General features: G+C 42.1%; 1 protein-coding gene across 1 annotated transcript in view; it reads right to left on the bottom strand.

The window, feature by feature from the left end:
• Window positions 1–448: 448 nt before the first annotated feature.
• LOC101549171 (phospholipid-transporting ATPase ABCA3-like) overlaps window positions 449–11,838 on the bottom strand; it is an 80,328-nt gene continuing 68,938 nt past the window's right edge. Inside the window, exons 26-31 of the mRNA XM_055136796.1 lie at window positions 11,644–11,831; window positions 9,262–9,432; window positions 8,686–8,876; window positions 2,637–2,710; window positions 2,052–2,166; window positions 449–507 (exon numbers count right to left, since the gene is read on the bottom strand). Coding sequence (XP_054992771.1) covers window positions 449–507; window positions 2,052–2,166; window positions 2,637–2,710; window positions 8,686–8,876; window positions 9,262–9,432; window positions 11,644–11,831 — 798 coding nt within the window. The remainder of the gene's footprint in view (window positions 508–2,051; window positions 2,167–2,636; window positions 2,711–8,685; window positions 8,877–9,261; window positions 9,433–11,643; window positions 11,832–11,838) is intronic.

Here is an 11,838-nt window from a genome sequence, read left to right as displayed (position 1 = left end):
GGGAGGGCGGGACGTCAGTATTCACGACCTCTTTTAGATTCCCGGACTAGAAATTCGCGGTAGAATCTTTATTTTTTCTGACGGGCTCGGCAGCTCCCTCGCCCGATCGCCCCATGTCAGCCCCTCGGCGATGTCGCTCGCGTCTGGGGGGGGGGGGGGTCCCTTGCCGAGACCTGCGCTGAGCATCATCGGGTTGTCCTTGGCCGTTTTATTTGCTCGGCGCTGTCCTCGCTAGGGGATCAGCCTCCATCGGGACAAGCCTAGGTCAGTGATCTCGCGACAGTGACCCCCGGAACGGGGTCGGGGACACTTTATAAGTGAGCCCGGAACCCAGGGAGGGCACCTTCGCGGCTCGTGGCCGGCTCCTGGGCTGGGCACGCGGAGACCAAGAATGACCTGGGGTGGGAGGTGTGCGTGGGCGTGTCGGTCCGGTCCAGCACGTTGAGAGTCATGCCATGATCCACACGAAGAATTTTCCCCGTTTCTCAGGGAAGATGAAGAAGTTTCCTTTTGACAGACGGAAGGCTTAAAGCTTAATTAATATTAAGGCTCAATATCAAGGCGTGGTCTCTGTTAAGTTTCATCACGAGGACTTCATCCAAGGTTAGGTTAGGTGGGACCACCCCCACCCCTTGTCCCCCCCATCCCACCCAAACATTGAAACTTGTTAGTCTGTTCAAATACATTAGAATTTAAAGCTTGATTCAATCTGAAACGCGATTCGTTATATCGTCTATGCAAATATAATTCTAAGTTTATTGTTTTGCAACATTGCAAAACTTCCTATAAAGCTTTAAACTACAGTAAGTTCTCACTTAACATGACCAATGGGGCCTTAGAAAATGTGACTTTACATGAAACCACCTAGGAGGGAACCAGGTCTTCCAGTACGTCATTTTATTCAAAGTCTGTAGTATGTGCCTATCTCCCCCCTCCAACAGTATGAGAAAATAATGAAAGTTTAATGTAACACTGCCACCTTGTGGACAATTCTGCATCATTCTACTAGACAAGACTTTCTGCCTACATAGAACTGTACAACTGTCATCCTGTTGCTCATCGATTTGAGCGGGCACCAGTAACGTCTCTCACTGAGAGACATATTGTTACTGTTTTTGGCATTTCCAATACGCACGGGTAGCTTGCCAGACTCTGGCTCTCGGGCTTGATACTCTCGGTAGCTTGCCGGGCTCTCCGAGAGGGACGGAGGAATTGAACTCGGGTCAGCCACATGAAAGGCCAACGCCCTACCCGCTGTGCTATGGCTTCTGCCTATACCTATACATTTATATATATATATATGTATACATATATACACACACCTATACATATGTATATGAAATTTGTATACCATTTCGAATGTCCATGAGATACACAGTTACAAAGATGTTATAATTGGGATTCAGTTATACAATGTTCCAACACGCAACCCTTCACCAGTGTACATTTCTCACCACCAATGTCCTCAGTTTTCCTCCTGATACCACCCACTCAGGACTGGAGTAATAGCACAGTGGGTAGGGCGTTTGCCTTATACGCAGATGACCGGGGTTCGATTTCTCCCTCCCTCTCCGAGACCCCGCTACTGAGAGTATCCTGCCCACAGGGCAGAGCCTGGCAAGCTACCCGTGGGGTATTCCATATGCCAAAAGCAGTAACAACAAGTCTCACAATGGAGATGTTACTGGTGCCCGCTCGAGCAAATCGATGAACAACGGGACTACAGTGCTATCACCCACTCCCTAGTCTGCCTCTACGGTTGACTCTCTCTCTCTCTCTCTCTCTCTCTCTGAAGAAAGACAAGGGTTAACTGGGGCTTTATAAAATGCTAGTCAAGATACAAGGCAGGGTGGAGTGATGGGGAGGGAATCTGGAAACACTGGTGGAAGGAAGTTGACACAGGTGGAGAGATTGGTGTTGAATTATTGTATGCCTGAAATGCAACTACCAGTAACTTTTATATCATGGCTCTTCAATAACAACAATAAAATATTAAAAAAATACAAGGATTAGAAGCAAATCTCATAGCAAGTTTATTTGTATAGAGTCACTTTTCATTTGATCAATATTAGCAAAAGTCAGGAAGATTTGTTCCATTGTTATCTGACTGACGGAATAATCTTCTAGATTGAATAACACTTTAGCTTCCTCCAAAATACCAAATACCTTTAACAGAAAAACAGTGTTACCATTACTTGATCACCTCCCAACGCTTCTCTCCCACCCAGTCACTGTTAGCTCCTGCTATGTGTATGCTTAGTGACAGATACAGAATCGGAAATTTACAAAAAGTAGATTTAAGAGAAGATGGAAAAAATAGAAGAGGCAGTAATCTATTTACACTCTCTTGATGTATGTAGAATAATAGAATTCAGTCAATCAATCTACTGTATCACTGTTGTCCCATTGTTCATTGATTTGCTCGAGCGGGCACCAGTAACGTCTCCATTGTGAGACTTGTCGTTACTATTTTTAGCATATCGAATATATGCCAGGCTCTGCCATTATTTATAAATTTATAAATTTTTGAAAAGTATTTTCAAAGTTCCTCTGCTAGTGTCAGACTCCCCTTCCACATACTGAACACCAGGGTCCTCTATTAACTTAGAAGGAGAGGCCTCAGGGACCGCAATCACCTTTCCCCACTGAATTTTCTTGCTGGAAATGTAGAAGCCAACAAACCCTTCATGCTCTTGGTTTATGATACTACCTACAAAAGGAAAGATTTCACATGTGAGTAACAAGAGAGGGTCCAGTATTTGACAGCTTAATAAAATCATGAAAAATTCACATCCCATCCACATCCTGGAGCGATAGCACAGCAGGTAGGGCGTTTGCCTTGCACTCAGCAGACCCGGGTTTGATTCCTCCGCCCCTCTCGGAGAGCCCGGCAAGCTACCGAGAGTATCCCGACCGCAGGGCAGAGCCTGGCAAGCTACCCGTGGTGTATTCAATATGCCAAAAACAGTAACAAGTCTCACAATGGCGACGTTATTGGTGCCTGCTCAAGCAAATCAATGAACAACGGGATGACAGTGATACAGTGGCAGTGATTATGTATGAAGAGAGGATGGATATAGGTAATACAAAATAAGATATGCTCTCAAAAGAACAGTTTATTGGTATGTGATACTTTGTTAAGTATTTCAACAGGCCTATTTCCACATAAAATGTGGTCCCTTTCTCTACAGTTGGTAAAAATTGTGGGGGTTAGGACAATAATTATGCTTTGCCAAACATGATGTGTGAATCTAAATCTTTTAGAGAACTTTGTTTCTGAGCACTGTCCTATAATTATGCTCATGAAATGTGTGTGCTGTTTTTTATTCCACTTGTATACATGTGTGTGAGCACATATTTTATTTTAATCCAGGTCAATCCTATCTGTAATCTCTAACTGTGGGGTAAGAATAAATATAAATGCACCCTATCAGATAGAGGTTATACTGTGAGCATGTTTATATATGTATATGCACACATTTATGTGTATACGATGGGGTCTCTACTCTTTCCGTAACTAGGTAAACTTTATCCTGAAGGAAAAAGGAAATTCATATCTAATCTCTCTCTCTCTATGTACACACATATAAGAAATACAAGTATAAAGACATCCAATTAAGTGAGATATTACAGGTTAAAATATGGTAAGAAAATTGTAAACTATATTTGACAGGGTGCACTTATATTTAGTCTTACTCCACAGTTAGAGATTACAGATAGAATTCACCTGGATTAAAATAAAATTAATAGCAATAGAAAATTCCTTTCAATTTATTTATTTCTTTTTGGGTCACACCCGGCAATGCTCCTGGCTCTGCACTCAGGAATTACTCCTGGCAGTACTGTATCACTGTTACTGATACCTCTGCACTTAAGTAAATTCATGAAAAGCATTTAAAATTGTGAAATATATCAAATATGCAAAGATGCATGGAAAATGATTTTCAGTTTAGTAATTTATAATTAACTTTATAAACTGACATCTAGCACTTCAGAATTACCTAGGTGGATCTCATTATCTAGATGTTTTTACTTTGTTCCCTATGAGGAAAAGTATTGTTTTAATTTTTTTTAACTATTTATTTCAATGTATCACTGTCATCCTGTTGTTTGTTGATTTACTCGAGCAGGCACCAGTAACGTCTCTATTACACTCAGCCCGGAGATTTTAGCAGCCTCTCCTTACTCGTCTTTCCCAACAATTGGAGGCTCTTTTAGGGTCAGAGAAATAAGACCTATCATTACTGTTTTTGGCATATTGAATACGCCATGGGTAGCCTGCCAGGCTCTGCCGTGCGGGTGGGACACTCTTGGTAGCTTGCCGGGCTCTCCAAGTGGTATGTATATATCTATTACTGTATTTGGGATATGAATACACCATGGGGAGCTTGTCAGGATTCCCGAGCGGGTAATAGACTCTTGGTAGCTTGTCAGGTTCTTCAAGAGGGAGAACTATGCTATTAGATGTCACGTGGCCGCAATGCGTGACATCTAATTTACTTAATTAATTAATCAAAAAAATTTTAGTGAGTCACTATGAGGTACAGTAACTGACTTACAAACTTTCATACTTGTGTTTCAGTCATACAATGATCGAATACCCATCCCTCCACCAGTGTGTCTTGATTTTAATGATAAACATTTATTTGCTATTCTTTTTATTTGGAAGGAGGCCTTAGGCCACACCCAGTGGTACTGCTTAGAGCCTATTCCTGGTGTTTTGTGCTTGGAATACAATATGGTGTTGGGGATTGAACCAGGGTCGCCCTCATGCAAGGCATGCATCTTTTTTTCTTTCTTTGGTGGTGGGGGGTGAGTTTGTGGTGATGCTTGAATAAAGCAAGCATCTTAACCCCTATGCTATTTTTGGGAGGGGGATGGTGCACACTCAGCAATGCTCAGGGGTTACTCCTGGCTTTGCACTCAGAAATTACTCTTCATAGTGCTTGGGGAACCCTATGGAATACTAGGGTTTGAACCCAGATTGGGTGTGTACAAAGCAAGCACCCTATCTGCTCTATTATCTGTCTAGCTCTCTTAGGACCCCCCCTTCCCCGACTCCCAGCTAGTTTTCTAGTCCTTTTCTATTCTTTATCACCTAAGTAGAGATCCAAATCACCATAGGTTTTTTTTTTTGGGGGGTCACACCCAGTGATGCTCAGGGGTTACTCCTGGCTCTGCACTCAGGAATTACTCCTGGCGGTACTTGGGAACCATGTAGGATGCGGGGATTGAACTCAGGTCGGCCGCATGCAAGGCAAATGCCCTACCCACTGTACTATCACTCTGGCCCCACCACAGGTGGTTTTTTCCTTCTCCCTCCCTCACTCCCCCCTCTCTCTCCCTCTCTCTCTCTCTCTCTCTTAATTTTTTGGGTCACACCTGGTGGTGCCCTGGAACTATCTTGCCTCTGTATTTGGGAAGCACAGAGTCAAGAATAACTACTCTCTGGCAGTGCTCAGGGGACCATATTTGATGCCTGGGATCAAACCCAGGTCAGCTTCCTGCTAGGCAAGCACCTTTCTTCCTGTAGCATCTCTCTCGTGTCTTACCTTCTTTTGTACTTCATATGAAAACAGTAACATATATGCAATAATAACATATTTTCGACACTCATTATATATTTAATATTCATCCATTCAGTTTTGTGTGTCACTAGAGTTCATTCATTTTCATATTTATTCTCTAATAAATGCAAAATAGTCTAGGCCCTTCCCTAATGAATTGGGTTGATTTTCCAACCTGACAGTAATAAATTAGTAGAGAAATAAGGAGCATATGACTTTTGAGGTTAGCTCATAAAATTAATCTGGATTTATCTAGGGTCATTTGATGTAGTAGAAACCTGTGACTATGATTTGAGGACACACAAGCAATCCTGTGGAGAGGTCCATATGGCATGGAACCGTCAACAACCATTAAGTTATCCCGGAAACAGATCACAGTGGTCACAGCCCCAGTGAACAGCTCTTACCCAATGTTATGACAGACTTGAACCAGGCCTCTTTTAACCCATTCCATCCAAGTCATTTATATATATATATATTTTTACTTTCAGAAACAATAATTCGTACTCATTGTTTTAGACCACAAAGTATTTTGGTCATTTTCTTTCTTTCTTTCTTTCTTTCTTTCTTTCTTTCTTTCTTTCTTTCTTTCTTTCTTTCTTTCTTTCTTTCTTTCTTTCTTTCTTTCTTTCTTTCTTTCTTCCTTCCTTCCTTCCTTCCTTCCTTCCTTCCTTCCTTCCTTCCTTCCTTCCTTCTTTCTTTCTTTCTTTCTTTCTTTCTTTCTTTCTTTCTTTCTTTCTTTCTTTCTTTCTTTCTTTCTTTCTTTCCTTTCTTTTTTTTTTTTTTTTGGCTTTTTGGGTCACACCTGGCCATGCTCAGGGCTGACTCCTGGCTCTGCATTCAGGAATCACTCCTGGCGGCGCTTGGGGGACCACATGGGATGCTGGGAATCGAACCTGGGTCGGCCGCATGCAAGGCAAAGACCCTACCTGCTGTGCTATCGCTCCAGCCCCAATTTTGGTAATTTTCTATACATCAAGAGAAAACATGTTGAACTTGAACTCTTACATACCTCCTGGTTCTTTCTTACTTTTATAACTTTTGGGCCATACTTGGAGGTTCACAGGGGCTATTCCTGACTTAGTGCTCAGGGTCACTTCATGGTGGTGCCTGGGCGACCACAGGTGGGACTGCAGATGGGACCCAGGCCTCCTGCATGCAAAGCATGTGCTCTAACCCCTTGATCTATCTCCCATGCCTCTATCTCCTGGTTCTTTTGTTTTGGGGACACATCTGGTAGTGCTCAGGGCGTACTCCTGACTCTGCACTCACAGACTCTGGCTTTACACACCTGGTGGGCTCAAGGTACCATCTGGGGTACTGAGGATTGAACCCCTGTGAGCTGTGTCAAAGCAAATCACTCCAGCCCCTTGTATAAGAGATTACTAAAATATCTCCTTGTTCTTTTTTAAATTTAATTTTTATAAAGTTGTTCACAATAATTTATTACATTCAACATTCAATCCCATCATCATTACACCTTCCCACAACCATTATTTTGAATTTTCCTACCACCACTCCAAGTCTGCCCCCAAAGCAGATCCTAAATAATTTATTTTGCATTGCTTGTTATGAATAATCCAATAAAAATTACACAAAAAGTTTCCTTAGAGGAAAGTGTGTGAAGAGTGTTGTATTTCACCTCTGGAGCCATTAAGCCCTTGTATAAGATATTACTAAAATATTGTTACAGTTTGTGCTTTTTGTACTAATATTTAAATTTTTTTGATTGAGATAAGATTAGGACTGGAGCCATAGCACCGTGGGTATGGTTTTTGTCTTGCATGTGGCCGACCTGGGTTCGATTCCTCCTTCCCTCTCAGAGAGCCCAGCAGGCTACCAAGAGTATTTTTCTGACAGACAGACAGTGAGATGAGATTGGTTGCTTTCTACTTTACACTCCATAATATGTGGTGTGGGCTGGAGTGATAGCACAGCGGGTAGAGCATTTGCCTTGCACGCGGCTGACCTGGGTTCAATTCCTCCACCCCTCTTAGAGAGCCCGGCAAGCTACTGAGAGTATCTCGCCCGCATGGCAGAGCCTGGCAAGCTACCCGTGTCGTATCCGATATGCCAAAAACAGTAACAAGTCTCACAATGGAGATGTTACTGGTGCCCGCTCAAGCAAATCGATGAGCAATGGGATGGCAGTGATACAGTGACAGTGAATATGTGGTGTGCTCCTCTTGGTACATCAGTGGTGTAGATATCGAGTGGCCGCAAATGTGGCTGCATGTTTTTTCTGGTTCTTATATGAGATACTTTCCCTATGAGTGAATCACTGGGGCAGAAGTTTGAGTCATTACCAATATCATACAGTGCAAAAAATTCAAATAATTTTATATTCCAACAAACCAAGAATGAGATCATTCTTCAAATCTCTAACTGTTCCGCATTGGTGGTATAGTGGTGAGCATAGCTGCCTTCCAAATCTCTGACTGTTCCAACACTTGGTATGGTCACTTAAAAATGTTCAGTCATGAGTACATAGTGATATCTCATTGTGTTAATTAATACCTCACCAGACGAATGATATTGAGCAGGTTTTCATGTGCATGTGCTTTTAAATTATTTATTTTGGTTTTTGGACCACATCTGGCAGTGCTCATGGTTGACTTCTGGTTCTGTGTTCAGGAATCACTCCAGTGGGCCCAGGGAATTATATGGGTGTTGGAAATTGAGTATAGTGGTGCTGAAGTAAACATGGGTGCTGGAAATGAATGTGGGTTGGCCATGTGCAAGGCAACACCCTACTCACTGTACCATTGCTTCAGCTCTGTATGTGCTTTTTAAAAAATTCTTTTCTCTTTTAGCAAGGATATCCAGGAATTTTCATTTAAGGCTATTGCACACATCAAACAGTTCTGCATTTATTGTCATTTTTGTTTCTTTGTTGTTGGTCATACCCAGCTGTTCTCATGACTTATTCCTGGCTCTGTGCTCTGGGATCACTCGGTTTAGAATCTCTGTTTTGAGAACTTTCTAACCTTTCATTATTCCCAAAATCTAATATAAATTCTAAACATCAATAACTCACAGGATAAAGTTCATTACTGAAGACATGCAGCAGAACAGAAATGACAATACAACGGTCACAAGTTAGTCCTACCTATATTACCTGGGAAAGTTGTTGCAATAAATTCTTTGAACTGCACTAGTTTATTTTCATTATGAACAGTCTTAATCTTGGCTGTCAGATTATATACACTGCAAAACTTTTTCTTGAGATGTTGAGGGCTGCCTACATACTTGAACCTTCCATTCACCACAATGGCCATCCTGGTACAGAAAGCCTCACATTCTTCCATGCTAAGGGGACAAAACAGAATCCCTCTTATAGGAAAACTTAGACATTTCAAAAACAGAGTCAGGACTCTAAGGTAACATTTGCAGTAAGGAAGCCACAATGTTCAGAGGATCATTACACACCATATTTGGGGAGAGAATTTAAACTTTAAAAACAACTCAGCTAATTACTAAATTCACAATAGAAACACCCCTAGCTTCCTACTGTCAGTCAATTACAGATTTCAGAACTCAGCTATGGATTCTTAGCTAAGCAAGAATTAACCTCTTCCTCCTATGTAGCTCATATAGTTAGATAAGTTTTCTGACCCTTATCCCTTATGCCTTAGCTCCAGCTAATTTCCTCTACTTTTTTTGATTCTCAACCAAGTTTCCCAATGAATCATACCTGTGGGAAGATATAATGATAGCTTTGCCATTTTCACACATCCAAGTGATTGTGTCTTGGAGAAAGTGAAAGGCTAGTGGGTCCATGCCACTAGATGGCTCATCCAGGAAAACAACGGATGACTTTCCCATTAAGGCAATGGCAGCATTCAACCTACGTTTGCTTCCATTGCTTCAACACCAAAGGAGAAAGGAAGTGAAAGAGAAAGAGGGTGAGAGTACACATGTCATTAGTCCACAGGACAAAACTGACTCATATACAGATCAATTAAAATGAAAAAAAAAATAACTTTATTAAGTCATTAGTTTAGTTACAATCAATATTCCAACACCAATCCCACCACTGTTGCACCTTCCCACCACCATTCTTTCCAATCTTCCCAACCACCCTTGAGCCTGCTCTCATAGCAAGCCCTAAATAATTAAATTTACAAATAGTTTGCTAAAAGGATGATAAAATACTATTTCCTTAGAAGAAAGTTAGTGTTGTATCTCACCACGGAGCCCTTAAGCCCTTGTGTAAGAGACTACTAAAAAGTCATTACAGGTTAAGCCTTCTGTGTTTATATTTTGTTAGTTGAGATTGGTTTCCTTCAACATTACATCTCATCCAACCTGGTGTACTACTCCTGGTTTATCAGTGTTTGAGATGCCATGTGGCCGAAATTGCGGCTGTGCACTCCAGGGTGTTTAAAATTTCTAACAGGGTGATACAGCTGGAGTTAAATTCTTTTTTTTTTCTTTTTGGGTCACACCCGGTGATGCATAGGGGTCACTCCTGGCTCTGCACTCAGGAATTACCACTGGTGGTGCTCAGGGGACAATATGGGATTCTGGGAATTGAACCCGGGTTGGCTGCATGCAAGGCAAATGCCCTACCTGCTGTGCTATCGCTTCAGCTCCTTGGAGTTAAATTCTTAACTGACTGGTGGCTTTGGGGTGTGAGTGTGAATGTCGGGCTTCTGAAAGGTAGCCCATCCCTGACCCTGTGAAAACTGGAGATTTCAGTAATAAAACCCTCATACCTGAGTTTTTTAACAAATTAGTTTCTGGATGGGGCTATATGAGCAGTGGGGTCCAACTGGGAGCATGGAGGCACTTGTGAAGTGTTGAGGTTTTCGGCTGCCAGGGCTCTGTTTGGGCAGGTGTAAGGGCTCATCTGCCCACCTCTGGATTGTCCCAGGATGGATAGGCTTTGTGCTATATTTGGGAGAAACTCTGCCATTTGTAGATATCTTTGGAGATTTATATCTGAGTTTCTGGATCATGGTCAGTGATAGTGCTCACATGGCACCAAAGATGTGGTTCATGGGTGTGACTGCCAGGCTTCCAAAGTACAGGGAGATGGGGGGAGGTAGCATCCCTCATCCCTTAAAGGCTGGAGATTTCAGTCACAAAACCCGCATACCTGATGAGGCTCATCTGAGCAGTGGTGTCTGGTCGGAAGCATGGCGATGATTGTGGAGTTTGGAGGTTTTTTGCTGCTGGACTCTGTTTCAGCAGGTGTGGGGGCTCACCCACCCCCCTCTGGGTTCCCTTAGGATGACTCAGTCTTGCGTAGAGTCTGGGAGAATTCTGCCTCTTGTAGATCTCTTTAGAGATTTATTTCTGAATCTCTGGATCATAGCTGGTGAAAGAGTTTATGTGGCACCAACGGTGCTCTGTTCACTCTTTTTTTTTCTTTTTGGGTCACACCCAGCGATGCTCAGGGCTTACTCCTGACTCTGCACTCAGGTATTAGTCCTGACCATATGGGATACTGGGAATCAAACCCGGGTCGGCCATGTGCAAGGCAAACGCCCTTCTCGCTGTGCTATCACTCCAGCCCCACTCTGTTCACTCTTACATTAAACTCTGCATCCATCTTCAAATAGAAGACTCACCAGAATCTTACATTTATTTTCACACTTTGAAAGAAAATCCAAATCAATGATTCCTGACAATTCCATGAGAACCAACTTCTCCTCCTCTTCTTCCTCATCCTTCTCATCCTTGGCATTGCCACCATCAGATCAACTAATTTTAATTGAAATACTTTTTTTGTAGTTCATCTCAGTATCACTAGTGGTGAAATATTTTTTATTTGGAGAAAACAAGGGATATAGGAATGCTATCCCTGTATTCTTGGGTTATAAAAATGATAGTGCTCTCTCCTTTTACGTTCAGACTATAGCTCATGTCTGTCAAAAGTTTATTTCACACAAGTGAAAATAAGTGATGTACCCTATTTCACACAAGTGATGTACCCTATTACTGATATCTGAACTCTCTGTGTGAGAGAGGAGTCACATTGAGTTTGCAGGTATTCATCTTTAACAGTACATATGCTTGCGTGTATATATATCTATATGTGCTTAATAATCGAAACAGTAACATATCTCACCTGTATGTGGAGACAAATTTATCAGCCTGGGTTTCCAGGTACATTGAAAATATAAAAGCTTCCACATATTTATCAATGTCGGGTTCAGGGACCCCTCTCAGTCGGGCATGCATAGTAAGTATTTCTCGACCTGTCATATGTTTGATCGTAGGGTTAATTTCAGGACAATAGCCAATTCTTGATGCAACCTGAATC

The sequence above is a fragment of the Sorex araneus genome, chromosome 4, assembly GCF_027595985.1.
Source record: "Sorex araneus isolate mSorAra2 chromosome 4, mSorAra2.pri, whole genome shotgun sequence".
NCBI classification, from domain to species: domain Eukaryota; kingdom Metazoa; phylum Chordata; class Mammalia; order Eulipotyphla; family Soricidae; genus Sorex; species Sorex araneus.
Note: the sequence above shows the minus strand (reverse complement) of the source record. Positions and strands in the feature narration are given on the sequence as shown.